The 15,876-nt window shown below is 54.3% G+C and overlaps 1 protein-coding gene across 2 annotated transcripts in view; it reads left to right on the top strand.

The window, feature by feature from the left end:
• Window positions 1-13,669, top strand: part of MED26 (mediator complex subunit 26) — a 44,264-nt gene extending 30,595 nt beyond the window's left edge. The window contains exons 1-3 of one of the 2 annotated variants that reach the window (XM_010972102.3): window positions 881-7,423; window positions 10,252-10,326; window positions 10,929-13,669. In XM_010972102.3, coding sequence (XP_010970404.2) covers window positions 7,283-7,423; window positions 10,252-10,326; window positions 10,929-12,581 — 1,869 coding nt within the window. In that variant the 5' untranslated portion in view covers window positions 881-7,282 and the 3' untranslated portion in view covers window positions 12,582-13,669. Of the gene's footprint in view, window positions 1-880; window positions 7,424-10,251; window positions 10,327-10,928 lie in introns of those variants that run through there. The other variant, XM_074350513.1, reaches the window with a different exon arrangement.
• The last annotated feature ends 2,207 nt before the right edge of the window (window positions 13,670-15,876 follow it).

Consider the following 15,876-nt stretch of genomic DNA (forward strand, 5'->3'; position numbering starts at 1 on the left):
CTGTTTTTCAAGCTCCACACAGAGCCCAGGAGCTGTGGGGCAGCAGGTGGGAGAAGGGGTGGCCTTGGACCTGACCCCTCCCAAGTGTAGTCTCGTAACAGGCTCCGTGAGTTGAGTGCTTTCCTTTCCTGAGCGCTTACTGTGTGCCTGTAGGAAGCTTCTGTCATCTTCCCACTTGGTGGCTGAGGGAATAGCTGAGTGGGCTGGGTGGGTGGGCTCAGAGCTATCTGCTCACCTCTATGCACAGTCTTTTTTGGTGCCTTCTGCCCTGGAGCACGTGATACAGGGTTCACGTGTCCTGCCTGATGGCTTCTGTGTCATGTAGGACAGGTACACCCACCCTCAGTCACCTTTAGGGACCGGGGAGTTTGTGGATCTCACAGATTTCCTGTTCTGTGGAAGGGGACAAGAGCTCCTCCGTACTTAACTCTGTAACTTGCTGAATGACTTAACCGGTGTGGCCCCCACCCAGCCTCTGGCAGCTCCTGTTACTCTTTTCTTGTCCACCCAGCTCAGGATAGATGTTGGTGACCCTGTGTGGAGTGCCCAGGAAAGTGAGGGCAACTGGACCCTGTGTGCCATTCCCGTGTCTGTAACACACTCGTTTTGCTTACCACGTGTTGGTGGGTGTGGTCACTTTTACCCATCGAGGCTTGGCAGCCTCGGGTTCTGGGGCCAGTTCTGGGCTTGAGCCCCCCTGAGAAGGGGTATGTCCTTGGTTCTCTCCCCCATAGTCTTTCTCTTGTCCTGAAGGTGCCTTCATGAGGTTGCCACTTTGGTGCTCCTGGCCGCTCAGCTGAGCCTCAGTTGTAATGTTTCACCTGTTGCTTCTGTCTTTGCCTCTGGCCAGTTCTATCCCGTGCCTCAGGACTGGGCCATATCCAGCCCTTCCTGCATCCTCCAGGTGCTCAGAAAACATTTGGTGACTTGTTGAGGGGAATTCTAGGATGTTGCCTGTTCTCAGGACCCCATAGCAGTCCAGGTGAGCGGACTGGCAGACTCGTGGCACTGCACTGCCTTGAAGGGATCTTAGAAACCACAGAGCAGCCTGGAGGAGAGTGCACAGCGCCCACCCGGCCCAGCCTCTGTGGGCAGTGTCCCTGGATGGTGGTCAGTGTGCCATTCAGGGATCCACAAACATGATCTGTGGTTTTGCCAACACTCTGCCCAGGCTCCCCAGCTCACAGAGGAAGAGCTGGGCTCAGGTTGGTGGCTGGTATTAGCTTTGAGTCTGAGTTGGACCAGCACTGGAGACCACGACTGACCCAGCTGATTCTCTTTCCAGCCCCAGTGTCAGGCATTTTCACTGGCACGCGGAAGTGCACGGCTGTCACCTTGCTGTTTCACTCAGCATTCTCTTGGAGGTTGGCCCCATCTCTTCCTAAAAAGCTGGCACGCTCTTGGTTTGAATTGCCCATATTCGGCCCGCGTGTGGGTCGAGCACCGTGCGTGCCCCTCCCATGGGTGTTGGGTATTTCATCTTGTGTTTTCTAACTGGCTGTTCCCATTAGTGCAAGGCTGGGAGGGAGGAAACACCACCTGGCGTGCTGTCATCAGATGCATTGCCCATGGGACCCTTCTGGAGCACGGATGCAGAAAGAAAGTCCTCCGCTTGGCTTTCTGACTTTCCAGTTGAATCAGTGTAGGAATGAACCAACTCCCAGATGACATGTTGAGAACTCTCGTGCTCTCACAAAGGGCCGAATTACAACAAGAATTGTATGCTGACCTGATTCTGAGGTCAGGAGAGTTTAAGTTTGTAGTTTTGTCGGGAATTGCTGCTGGGACAAAGACAGTTTGAGGGCCAGCACTGGAGAGGAGTGCTGCCTCCCCTCCCCTTCCTCCCCCCTTCTCTGCCCCTTTTCATCTGCAAGCCTCTCTCACCTCTACAGGCCTCTCTTGCAGAGGCCCCGTGGATGGTGGCTGCTCATGCTCACTTGCTAATGGGGAGCTCCAGCTGCTGCCCTGGGCACTGGGCCTCCTCTTCCTGGGCTGCTGGTGGGGTGCAGGCAGTGCTCTGCCTGCTGCCTGGGTCAAGTTGCAGCTGCAATTGGCTGCTCTGGCCATGGGCGCTCTGTAGGCTGTCAGCGTACAGCAGTCAGGGCCACGCAGGCGGTAGCCACCCTTCAGCTGTAGACGCTCCCGGGGAGCAGATGGGCCCCACTGGCGAGGAAGTGCTTTAGCAAGTGGTGAGCTTGGTGGCTGCAGCTGAGACACAGCCCCTGCCCCTCTGTCATTCTTCCTCTGAGAAGCTGTGAATGAGACTTCAACCCAGTAGGTGCGAGACTCCTATGGGGTCCTGGTGGGGGAAGGCTCTTTTGCCAGGCCGAGCGCTGGTGTGGCATCTGCCTGAGGGATGTTCTTCTTGATCCTGCTGGGCTGTGGGACCAGGCAAGGCAGAACAGGGTCAGGAGGCTGCATCTTCCAGAGCTGAGAGGTTGGATTAAGGCACACTGACTTTTCTTTGCTCAGGGAGACAGGGTGGGACATGGGCCGGGTTCTGCCAGGCTCCCTCGGGGATGTGGGTGCCACCTCTTGCACTGACTTGTGGTAGAGGCATTTTGAGTCACAGAACGGCACCCACCTGGGAACATGTGTGTAGAGTTCATCAGAAGCAGGAGGACTTGCTGTGGCTGAAAATAGGCTGGAACCAAATCACAGACACACACTTGCCTGGCAAAGCCCCTTTCATTCACCCGTGTGCATGCCCTCGGCAGACACGACTGACGCCCACTGTGTGGTTGGCAGGACACGGTGACTCAGCCAAGGATGGCCTTACAATGCTCAGCACGTTGAAAGGCTGGAGGTTTGCTTGCTTCTGGGTGCCATCTGTGTCGTGTTTTGGTTTGGAAGGACAGCTTGCTTGCTGATGAACAGTTCCAAACTCTTTTAAGCTAAGTGGTTTTTGTAAATTCTAGTCTAGACTATCCTGCATTTAAATAAAAAAAAAAAAAGATGTGACTTCCACATGATTGGCTTTAAAGTGAACTGTTGACCAGCTTTTAGCCCACTAAGGAGTTGGTGTGGGCTGTGCTGAATAGATGCAGGGCCACAGTGTGATCAGGGGACTGGCTGGACAGGTGGGGCAAATCCATCCTCAGTAGGTCAGTGGGTGCCTTTCACAGGGCTTGGCAGGGAGCAGGCTCCAGTGCATCCTTGTTTACCAAGTGGCCTGCAGCTTAGGGCAAGTGTTACGGGTGGACTGAAGCCCCTGCTATCATGGGTGGATGTGGGATCTCCCTGGCTCTAGCGTACCCTGGGGGGAAGGCAGAGGCAGCTCGGAGACCATCTATAGGTGCTGCTGGGCATGAAGCCACTGGCCCTGTGTGGCTTCCAGGAACTCTTTGTAACCTTCGCATTTCCCTGCTATGGCCAGTCGGGGAGAGTATGTGGGCGGGGTACCAGCATCACCAGCCTGGTGGTGTCTGGGTGCCCTCCCTCCCTCACCCCACCTAGTCAAGCACTAGCTGGGCTGTATGCGGTGGGCAGACCCTGTGCCAGACTATCACAAAGCCACGCTCTGCTGCCTTCTGCTTTCTAGCTGCATGGTGAGTGCTGTACCTCCATTACCTTCCTTTCTTATCTGTAAAGTGGGATTGCAAGGATGAAAAGCTAGAGAGCTTTGCCTCTGGGGAGCCCAACAAGTGGTGGTCCTGTGAGAGTGAGGCTGGGTTGTGCCTACCCTGGCTGATGCCCTTGGGTCGGACTCAGGGAGTACAGGGTTTCCCCTTTGTCACCAGGGCTGCACAGGTCCGGCTTAATTACCGAGAGATTTGGGATTTTGGGTGACGTGGGAACCTCTGATGCGTGAAGAAAAGGGAGCAGTGAGCGAGGGGCCTTGTAGACTCCAGAGAAGTCTCAGTTCCTTGTTTCACGTCTAGGCTGGAAATCCCCACAGGGCAGTAATTACTCAGAGCCTGGGGTTTACCTATGCAGCCCTTGAATTACTGAGAGGAGGAGACTGGGCTGGCCCTGCCTCTGCACACGGATCCAGGGTCAGACCAGTGATCCAGTTCATAGAACAACTTTCAGATATGTGATGAGAGCCAGTTAAGATAGTTTTTCCAGTGGGAGGTTGGCTTTAAAGATGATTCCACATGCCTGCATAGGCAAGTTGTCTGAAGACAGCCTCCTGGACTCTGGAGAAGCCAGTGGAATGACTGCATCTCAGGGTTGACACGGGGCAGCGTGGCCAGGTGGCCTTGGGAGCGGCCTGGGAAGAAAGGTTCTGAGTGGCCGGGTCCTGCAGCTCAGCTGTGGCTGTAGGATGGAAGATCACAGATGTGCCATGCTAGGCAGGAGCTAGGATGCTGTGCTGACTAGAGGTGGGCCGGCTGTGAAGCAGTAACCTTCCCTGGGTTACTGTTGTTTCTTTACCATGTTTTCGCCCTACCCCAACAGGGTGGCCTGGCTGGCACCCCTCTGAGATGCCAGCAGACCCCGGCTGCCCTCTGTCCTGCTTCTAACCTCATCGTCGCATGAGCGCACATATAGTGGTGTCTGCAGGCGGATGAGGGCTTTGTGGCTTGGGGCCTGCCATCATGTCAGAAACCTGGGACCCCTCTTGCCAATTCCTCCCTCCGGGGCGCTCTCCAAAGGGCTGGCACATGTCTGGGTGGGCACCCTCCTGGACCCTGTGGTGTTTTCCTTAGCGGGGGGCAGAGAGCAGGTTTGGCCTTTCCTGCTTGAAGGAGCTTTGGAATCTGTGCACGGCTCCACTTCCGCCCTCTGTGGGCTCTTTGGCAGGGAGGCAGGTACCCACCTCAGAGAACAGACCCCAGGCCTCTTTCCACCCCAGCGGGCTGTTTTTGCACCTGATCTATTGAGCAGCAGCTCAGCAGCCTGCAGGGGCTTGATGAGAAGCTCCAAAGGTTGAGGGTCGCACCAGATGGAACGTGCCCTGTAGTTTGAACCAGGAGTTGGGGAGGAGACGGTGTCACACAGGTGCCAGATGGTGCAGCAGGAAGCTGTGGTGAGGAATTGGAAAACAGGTATTTGCTCACTTCACTTCCACATGGCTTTGGGCTCTCTCATTCCAGATCCAGTGAAATCTCCTACCTGAATGTTAGGTAATGGGTGTATTTTGTAACCTTTTAGATTTGTGGTGAATTTCAGAAACAAAGATAGACTAGTGTAACCATGCTCCCCAGCCCCCCCGCAGTAGATAGATGCCAGTTTACTGCCAGTCAGCACTGTTTCATCTCATCCCTCCTGCCACCCACACACGCACGTGGATTATTTTGTAGCAGATTCCAGGGCACATTATTTCTTCAGTAAATAGTCTAAATCTTGTCGTTAGAAGATGAGGATGAGCAGTGTACCTTTAAGGGTTCCCATAGCGAGCTGGGCTGTGGGGTTCTGCATGGATTCCTCATAGCTCCTGTGTGACCCCTCATGTGGAAGGACAGGGATGTCGCCAGCCTTGGGCAAGAGTGGGAGTGGTGGCACCCTACATTACATGGTCCAGACTCTTACCCAAGCTGCTTCTGAGGGGTGCCATCCTCTCCCTTGGAGAATCCCGTCACCTGTGTGTGTCCAGAACCCCAAATGTCATTGGGTAGGCTGTCTGGAGGAGTGAGTTAGTGAACGCTGAGGGGCTCTCTAGGAACGGAGCCTTTTTTGCTTCCTTTGTGCCTGCTCTTGGTTCTCATGTGGGGGGAAGGGCACATAAGAACCCTGGGAACGGGGTCAGTGGTGAGGAGTGTGTCGTTCCACTCCTGCCCCCCAAGCACATATCCCTGGGCGTCCCCGAGTGTGAGTGAGGATGTGTTCAGTGAGGGTCCTCTCCCCTTACTGAGGTCAGCCAGGAGGAGCCCAGTTTAGGAGGTGCCTGTGTGTTCCATGTGGAGACACCAGCTGCCTCACCTTTCTTTTAGTTCTTTATTTATTTTGGGGACAAGGTAATTAGGTTTATTTTGTTTATTTAATGGAGGTACTGGGGTGCCTCACCTTCTTTCTGCTTGAGATGGATGCTCACTTTCCCATCGATACCTGAATGTCCCTCACGAATCTCTAGTCTAGGATCTGAAGGCCCTCGGTGTGATAGATAGTGGAGTCAGTCCTCCTGTCATCAGCAGGTGACTGTGTGCTCACCTGGGCCACAGCCAGGGCTGCCTGCTGACTTCCCGCCCTGCCTCTGCTCCTCTCTCCCTGCTGCCTGCCCACCTGCCTGCTCCTGCCCTTCCAGAGTGGCCTACCTCTGCTCCTGGCACCTTCCCCCGCCTTGCCACCTTGCGCCTTCCCTGAGGACATTAAGGCATCCGAGTGTGCAGGAGCAGACATTACCACCCTGGAGGGATATTTACTTCCAATTGAGAGGCCACTCAAATAACAAAAATAAATGGGCTGGGATGGTGAGTTCACACAGGAAGTCAGTATTGGTAGAAAGGGGAGGTGACACTTGGCTTCACTAATTATTAAGGAAATGAAAATTAATCTGTATCTGTTGAAGGAGCCCTAATGAGAAGATGCTGCAGGCATTCAGCTGTCCCTCTTGTGTGAATTCTGCCTCCTTTGGGAAAGCCCTTTGGCAAATGGTTTTGGGAGGTGTTTTTTGTTCATTTGCTTGGTTTGGTTGATTTTAAACTGGGAATGAATCCCAAGGGAGATATACAAAGGAGGAAGGGGCCGCGGATGTGCCAGGCTGTTTTTGACAGCAGAAGGCTGTGCATGGCCCTTAGGCTTTCTGACCTGTTGAGCTTCCCCAAAGTCCCCCTTGAGGGCAGCGCCTGGGAGTGGCTCAGAGGCCTCCCCACCCGCAAGGCATGGCAGTGTGTCTGCTGTGATCTTGAGTGAGTGTATTTTCAGACAGACAGGTGCCAATGCTCAGTGACCTTGCCATTGCGGCTGGAGAAGGGGGCAGATCCAGAAGGATGAGACCCCAGGGCGGTCCTGAACATCCAGGCAGCAGGGGCAGAAAGAGGAAGGCAGAGGACATAGCATTTCCCATTGGGCCAAGAGCCTGAGAGCCTCCTTGAAGCTGAAGGTCTCTATGCACACACACCCAAGCAGGCCTTACCCACTCCCCACCCTTGTGCAACTTCCAGGAGGGTCTCCGGCTTTGTGAGGTCTATGGCGCCAGCTTGCTGCCAGCCCCCAGGGTTGCTCAGGTGTTCTGCTCCCCACCCCCACCACCCCCAGTCTGGCAGCAGGACAGTGTCTGCCCAAGGACAAGGACATTCTGTGCTGCCGGCTCGCTCTGCAGGGACTGCTGGTTCAGGAGTGTGTGAGGACCCAGGGCTCTAAATATACCAGGGTGAGGTCACTGGGGTGGAGACAGGCCATGTGGCAAACCCAGGACCCTGCAGGGCCAGAATCCCAGGGCTGGGGACAGGGAACGGGTGGCCTCACTGTCCCTGTGGGACCAGTCTCTTCACTGCCCAGTCTCATCTGCACTGAATCCCTGCCTGTGGCATGTATAGAGGTAGGTAGAGGACTGGTTGTGTCTTCTGTCAGACCCCCCTCCCTTGATGAAGCTTGCAGTAGGTTTTTAGGGCCATCTGGGTATGTTCGTGGACATAGCCCCAGACAAGAACATTGCATGAGGCAAGGCAGGCCTTGGTTGCCAGGGTGCAGATTAGCCCCCTGGCAGGAACAGCTTTGCAAGAGCCCTGTTGGGCAGGTTGAGGTCTACTGTTGTTGCTCTGTGGTCACTGTGCAGTTTATACTCAGAGGAGACAGAAAACCTGGAGTAGGGGTGGGGAGTGATGTCTGCCTTCAGCTGGAAATGGGGCAGATAAGTAAGGAAAGCTGGGACTACACATGGCTCCCGAGGATGTCCATATCCTAGGCCTTGGTACCTGGGTGTGTGGTACCTTACATGACAGAAGAGGCTTTGTGGATGTAATCAAGGGTGCAGACCTGGATTATCTGGGAGGGTCCAGTCTAATTAAATCTTTAGAACAGAGACCTCCTGACTGGGTCAGAGAGGTGCAATGGGAGGGCTCAACCCCATGGCTGACTTTGAAGACAGAGGGAGGGTCCCTGAGCTGGGAAATGCAGGGCCCTCTGGGAGATGGGAATGGCCTTCAGATGCCAGCCAGCAGGAAAATGGGACGTCAGTCCTACAGTGAGGAACTGAATTCAGACAACACTCTGAAGGAGCAGGAAATGGGCCCTCAAGAGCCTCCTGAAAAGGGGGCAGCCTGCCCACACCTTGATCTCAGCCCAGGGAGACCCGAACCAGCCTCCTGACCTGTGGAACCTACAATGATACACATGTGTCATTAAAGCTGCTCAGTTTTTGATCATGTGTGGTCATTTCAGTGACAACAGGAAACTGGTAACACTGCGGTGCTGGCAAGGACATAGGAAACAGGTTTCCCCACCTTTCTCTCCTTTGGTGGGCGAGGAGTGGGAGCAACCTCCCTGGGGGCTCATCACAGTCATTCATGGCCTTTTTTGCCAGAAGCCCCTCTAGCTGCTTTGTGTTAGCTCAAAGTTGCATCTTGAAAAGGTGACTGCAGCCTTGTTTGAAAGGGTGAGTGGAAACAACGAAGTCTCCCCCAACGCAGAGCTCAAGTGAGACCCTCCTCCCATGGGAAAGCTGAGCAAACGGTAGAGGTTTGTGATGTTGGGAGTTTCTGATGTAAGAAAAAGAAAGGCATAGAACCATATTTTGGTTTTTTATTGTTTGATACATGTACACAACAGCTTGTATGCAAGGAGTATTTTCGGAAAAATGCAGGGAACGCTGGAGTGGCTGGGTGGCGACATACCTCTTTGTGCCCTGTCCTGTGCCTGCATAACTTGGTTCTGGTGTGTGTGGGGACAGGGGTAAGTGATGTGTGATTTGGGAGGGGAGAGGGGGCTCCCCCCTCCAGCCAATGCACCAGAAACCTGCAGCTATGGGGGTTGTTGAGCTGCAGAAGTTCTATACCAGTTCTGGATCCAAATCCTTCCCCGGGTGTGCTTTGTCAACATGTCCTCCCAGGTTGAGGCTTGCCTCTTCATTACCAGGGTCATATTTTAATAAACAGAAGTTCTTAACTTTGGTGAAGCCCAGTTCATCAGGATTTCTTCTTGGACAATTGGTGCTTTGGGGCTCCTAAGAAATCTTTTGTCTATACCCGAAGGTTGCAAAGATACTCTCCTGTTTCTTCCAGAAACCTTAAGAGTTTTTGCTTTCACATTTAGGTCTGTGATTCATTTTGAGTTAATTTTTGAGTATGCTCTGATGCTTGGTGTAAATGGAATCAACAGTATGTATTTTCTGTGACTTTTCTTCCCCTGCGGTTGGAGTTTCATCTTGTTAATGCACTGAAGTTGCAGTGTGCTCGTTTCCAGGGTCTTGAATTTCTCAGTCTGTTCCTTCAATGCTTGGAAGATATTAGTGTCATTATAACATGTGACCTCATGACCTGCACCTTTCTGTGTCATCGTATCTGTAAAATGTGATAGTAATAGTACCTTCCCCTTGGGGTTGTGATAATTCAACAAAGTAGTGCTATATGGAAACAGACCTTGGTAGAAGAGGGCCGGGCTCATAGCAGGTATCATACAAGGGGCAGAATTGCTTGGTCATGAGATGTGCACGTGTTCTACTTGATTAGACACAGCCCATGGCTCCCCAGAGTTGGCTGTGCCCCAGAACTACCTGGTATTGTCAGATCACATTTCTGCTGGTTGGGTGTGTGTGCAGTGCAGCCACTTGTGGGTTCCAGTCTGTATCTCCTGATGACCAAGAGAGCTGAGCACCGCTGCACAGTCTCCTGTTCTGCCCAGTTCCCATTTGTGTCTCCCAGCCCAAGTTCTCTGTTCCTGTGGCATTGGTCTCCCAGTGTGTAACTTGTGCTCTCCTTATGGTGTCTTTGGATAAACTCTAAAGATCTCGTTAATGTAACCAAATTGATTGGATTATTATGTATTGCTCTTTTAAGCTTGGTGCATTTTATTTGTTGACTCCTTCAGCTTCCCCCATCCGCAGTCAGATAACAGAGTTGGGTGCATCTCCCGTATCAAAAGCTGATCTTGTTTCATAATCGGCTGTGAATTTCCGTTGTGTGACAGCCACTGGGGCAGGTGGGCGTATACACGGACAGACTCATGGTAAACTGTACACCATACACTAGAGAAGGCAGACGGGAGGGTGTGCACTGAGTGGCACGTTGGCCCCTGGGAGCAGGTAAGAAACTGCATGAAGTGGGGATTTTGGTGATCCTGGCTCCACTGGCTCTTGGGGAGGGAGAGTTCTGGAGCAGGCTGGGACGGGCAGAAGTGCCCAGGGTCTAACTAGCGGTTCTTGTTTTGCAGATCCGGAACATGGTGGCGGTGCAGGAGGTCATCTCCAGCCTGGAGAAATACCCCATTACCAAAGAGGCACTAGAGGTAAGTGTTCCTGGCCCAAGCACTAGGGAGGGCAGTGTGGGAGGGGCCAGGGCTGCTGCAACCTTTCCTGGCTTCTTGGAGCCTCAGAGCCTTTGCTCACTGGCCAAGTGAGGCCTTAAGAGGAGTGAGTGAGGGGGCGTGCCCTCCTGGCCTTCACTGTGCCAGCCCATAGCACATGCTCCAAGAGCACCATCTTCCCAGGGCACTCGTAGGAACTGGGTGGCTTTAGTCCCAGAGCTGGGCCTGCTTTCTCTGCAGGAGGCCCTGCACACTTGGGTGGTTCCAGTACGTGATGCTAGCAAAGCACCCTTTCAGTGGCTTTGATGATCCACACCCTCCAGGAGCTGGGGACCTGCAGGATGATGCTCCTGAGAAGGCCACCTGTGGCCCTGGGACCATTAGGCCTGAGGACTTGGGTTTGAGAATTTAAATGCCACAAAGGACCCAAAACCTCAATAGGTTTTCTGTGTGGGAAGCCAATGGTTTAGGGACAGTGGAGCCATTTCACAGATATGGGGCCCCTCCCACCATTTCTGGCTCAGCTCCCTTTTCGTGGGATGTCTCTGTCCTACAAGTGTGTCATTGTCTCTTTCTGTTTGTAGGAAACGCGACTTGGGAAGCTCATCAACGACGTCCGCAAGAAAACGAAGAATGAGGAGCTCGCCAAGCGGGCCAAGAAGCTGCTGCGGAGCTGGCAGAAGCTCATCGAGCCTGTGCATCAGAATGAGGCTGCGCTGCGGGGGCTGGCAGGCGCCGCCGGCTCAGCCAACGGGGGTGCCCATAACTGCCGGCCCGAGGCAGGGGCGGCTGGCCCGCCCAAGAGCATCCACGACCTGAAGAACCGCAACGACATCCAGAGGCTGCCCGGACAGCGGCTGGACAGGCTGGGCAGCCGCAAGCGCCGAGGGGACCAGCGTGACCTCGGCCACCCTGGACCACCACCCAAGGTCTCCAAAGGGAGCCATGACTCCCTGGTACCCAACTCATCCCCCCTCCCCACCAACGGAATCAGCGGGAGCCCTGAGAGCTTCCCCAGTTCCCTGGACGGCAGCGGGCACGTGGGCCCTGAGGGCAGCTGCCTAGAGCATGGCGAGAACGACAAGCACAGCGGCAAGATCCCCGTCAATGCCGTGAGGCCGCACACCAGCTCCCCGGGCCTGGGCAAGCCCCCCGGGCCCTGCCTGCAGACGAAGGCAGCAGTGCTGCAGCAGCTGGACAGGATGGACGAGACTCCAGGCCCCCCACACCCCAAGGGGCCGCCTCGCTGCTCTTTCAGTCCCCGGAACTCACGGCACGAGGGCTCCTTTGCTCGGCAGCGGAGCCCGTACACATACAAGGGCTCCGTGCCCAGCCCCTCGCCTCGACCCCAATCGCTTGATGTCACGCAGGTGCCATCACCGCTTCCGCTGGCCCAGCCGTCCACGCCCCCAGTGCGGCGACTGGAGCTGCTGCCCAGTGCAGAGAGCCCTGTGCGCTGGCTGGAGCAGCCTGAGGGCCACCAGCGACTCTCAGGGTCGGGCTGCAAGGCGGGGCTGCCCCTGGCGGAGCCCCTCCTGCCCCGGGCAGGCTTCTCCCCGGACTCCTCCAAGGCGGACAGCGATGCTGCCTCCTCTGGTGGCTCGGACAGCAAAAAGAAGAAGAGGTACCGACCTCGTGACTATACGGTTAACTTGGACGGGCAGGTGGCCGAGGTGGGCGTCAAGCCTGTCCGGTTAAAAGAGCGGAAGCTCACCTTTGACCCCATGACAAGACAGATCAAACCTCTGACCCAGAAAGAGCCAGTGCGGGCCGACAGCCCTGTGCACACGGAGCAGCCCAGGACAGAGCTGGACAAGCCCGAGGCCAAGGCCAGCCTCCAGAGCCCCTTTGAGCAGACGAACTGGAAGGAGCTGTCACGCAACGAGATCATCCAGTCCTACCTGAGCCGGCAGAGCAGCCTGCTCTCGTCGTCGGGCGCGCAGACCCCGGGGGCTCACCACTTCATGTCTGAGTACCTGAAGCAGGAGGAGAGCACTCGGCGAGGGGCCCGGAAGCCGCACGTGCTGGTGCCTCATGGTCCGCCCACTGACCTCCCAGGGCTGAGCCGTGAGGTCACACAGGATGATCTGAACAGAATCCAGGCCCACCAGTGGCCAGGGGTGAACGGGTGTCAGGACACACAGGGTAACTGGTATGACTGGACACAGTGCATATCGCTCGACCCGCACGGCGACGACGGGCGGTTGAACATTCTGCCTTATGTCTGCTTGGACTGACCGGCCTGTCGGTCTCTAAGTGCATTCCCACCTCACAGTCAGCCGTGGAGGGCGGGCGGCCGGCCGGCCAGGGCCCAGCCGCCTTCAGTGGTTGGGAATCCAGGGAGTCCGGCCCGGGGCGGGAGGGAGGGGGCGAGAGTCTCTAGGTCTCTCCGTGCTCTTCCCTCAAAATTCTCCTTCTTTTGTGAAATGCTGCTACCAGTTTACTAACAAAATTGCAAAGGAAGGACCGCGTGAAGGAAGGCCAGCAGAGTGAGTTCAGAACTCTATAGCAAACCAGCTATAAAAAGTGAGAGTCCCCCACCCCTGAAGAGGTGCGGACATTTCCCAGCCCCCGTGAGCTGGGACCTCAGTTGCAGGCAGGCACAGAAAACCTGTGGGAGAGGTTACCTTTAACACAGCAGCAGAAGCACGCATCTCATCTCTTTGCATTTTCTGTTTTTTAACATGGCCCTGAGTGTTTGAGGCAGTGGGCACAGAGGTTTGCACCCCTCCTGGCCAGCTTTTCCATCACGGTGCCAGAAGCTTCTTAGCTGTAGTGAACTGCTGGCATCAGGCAGGCCAACTGGCCAGCCCGTTTGACCCACACTTCATGGGCATCCACACATTTGTATCTGGTTTCAGTTAAAACCCAGTTTTTGAAGAAATGCTGCAAAAATTTAAGTTTTCTAGAGTTTATTTTACCCTCCTCTTTCATCTGACTACCAGACGAGTAAGTTTCCTTTGTTTTCCCCTCTTCATTTTCCCCTTCCTGCAGATATCTAGAAAAGTTCACCTTTCTAGAGTCCCCTCCCAAAAAAAACACAAAAGTAACTGCGGGTGCTACTGGTGTGTAAGCTGTACTGTTGGGCGAGAGGAGACCTGTCTGTACGCTGGAAACACTCATAACCATTCCTTTAGATTCGTTTGCCTTATGGTTATTTGTCATAAACGCGATTTGCAAAAACAAGGAGCCTTAGTGAATGTACAGTACCTAGACTTCTGTGTTCTCAGGACGCAGAAGGGAGCAACTTTGCTATTTGGTCCAGTAAGTGGACACCTTGTGATATAAATGTGGAAATAAAAAAAAAAAACATTTGCACAAACCAGTCTGAGAATTGTTTTTAATTTGGTCCTCTACAGCCAAATCAGCCCCTTTGGATTTTGGATTAGCCAAGAAGACCTAGACCCCCTGCCCAATGTTTGGGCCCCATAGCTAGCCAGACTGTGGGGAAGTGGGCAGGGCAAAGTCACCAAGTCAGTCTATTAGCCTTCTGCGTTTAAGTTCACCTCCACCTTGCCTTTGATTCATTCAGGACACAATGCCTCCCACCTCTGGGGTCACCTGCTAGCTTTGGGTGACAGAGACCAAGCGGCCACGTCAAGGAATGTTATCCTGTATCCACCCAGACCTCACCTTCCCCAGAAAGAGAAGCCCTCCCAAGCAGGCTCAATGACCCAGGTCTCAGCGACCTTGTCATACCTCCTAATATATTTTTAGTTATTACATGGCATAACTTGGCAACCCACCCCTTAGCCCCGGCCGCAGGCTGTCAGCTCCCCATGCAGGCCTGGGGCTGTCTTAGTATCTAGCTGGGGCTGACTTAAAAAAAAAAAAAAACAAAACTCCCTTGACTGTAATGTTATCATCTTTTCACTCTTCCCCCTCGTCCCTGAAACCATAAGCTAAGACTTTGGTTTTCTAGTGTTTTCACTCTAGAATAGGTCATCTTGTCCATGTCTGCTTAATTTCACAGATTGAAGAAGCAACTACCCCTTCAGAGGGGCAACCCCACAGGGCAAACCAAGGGATCCAGGAATATTCAGTCAACCCAGAATCACAGTTTCAAAGCCAGTGGAGATTTCTGACATAGCCTTGCTGCAGGACACACCATCTCCTAGGAAAAGTGAGTGAAGTGGCTTTAAGGGCAGTCTGAGGTTGAACGCTGCCCCTGCCATCTACCAGCTGTATGACTCTGGGCTAATTACTTTAATCCTATGCACTTATCCCAATTTGGGAGATGTAAGCGCTACCCCAGAGTCGAAGTTAAATGATCAAATTTTTAAAAAAATGTCAGCCGGACCATCTGTGCTGTGGAATAGTAACTAGTTTCCTAACTCCACTGTGACTGTTTTCTTACTTGTAATGTGGCTGGCTGGCGGGTGGGTGTCCCAAGGAAATGACATTACTTTGTGACACTGTGACAAAGGGTCACAGGCACCGCTGGAAGATATCAGGGTGCAGGTTGGTGTTCTATGAGCATCTCCTTTTCAGAGACCTGGGCTTTGGGGCAGGTTACTGCTCCCCTGCCCCCTGCAGGGACCACCTCTCCTGTGTCTAGTAAGCCCTAGCGTACAGATATTGTCTGCCTTTGAGAACACAAGGTTAAGCTAAGACTTCCCCCCAACATTTTGGGGATCAAGTTGGGTTGCCGCTTTTTAATTTGCCAAATAAGGACATGGTAGAAGGGAATTTTTTAACACTCCCTATTTTCCCAAAAGCGGTAAGTAACGTGATTTTTCGAACAAAGCCCTTTATGTATAAGATGATCTTGGTGAAAACACCGTCTTGTTTTCCTCGGTCGCGGCCTGGGGCTGCTCTATCCCCTCTCCTGCAGATCCCTAGAGACCGGTGACTTAAGAGACTGCCGTTATCACGGCTCCCAGATTGGCCGAAGGACCTCAGCCACGTCGCTTCCCTTCTCTGGGCTTCGGTACGTCGTTCTGTGAAACGAAGATGGTAAAACCTACCGTACAGTGCTCGTGGTGGTGGTGTGGTGGTGAATGTGCTCCCGAGGGCTCTGGGCTGGCTCCTCTGTTGGAGTCCGGCCACGGGAGTTCGCTCCCGGTTTGCAGAAAGAATTTAGCCCATGGAGAAGTTTTCACAATTCGATTTCTCTCTCTGAAAGGCCTGGTCTTTCATCTTCGGTGTCCGCCGCTGGCCGTCAGGAATCTGGCTGGAGGATATCGATGCAGCGCGGACATCGAGGTTTGACCTGCGAGCTCGATTGCCCGCTCACAGACGCCGACCTGGCGGGGCCCTATCTCTCCCGCCCGCTCTTCCTGCTTACGCTCTGTGCTCTAAGCTCCGGCCCCTGGCCCTCCGGGCCAGCCCACAGCTAGGGGAATACCTGCTAGGCTCCGGGTCCCCGCTTCTTTCTTCCGTTTCCGGGATAGGCCCCGCCCCCTCCGGAATCCACTCGTAGCTGGGCAGAGCTTTTGCTGGCTACGTGGTGGCGGGCGCGTCGGCCGGCGCGCATCGGTGACGACAGCGGCGGTGGCCAATGGAGAGCGGCAGTGGCCCGAGTGCCCGCCT

The sequence above is a fragment of the Camelus bactrianus genome, chromosome 22 (assembly GCF_048773025.1).
Source record: "Camelus bactrianus isolate YW-2024 breed Bactrian camel chromosome 22, ASM4877302v1, whole genome shotgun sequence".
Taxonomy (NCBI): Eukaryota; Metazoa; Chordata; class Mammalia; order Artiodactyla; family Camelidae; genus Camelus; species Camelus bactrianus.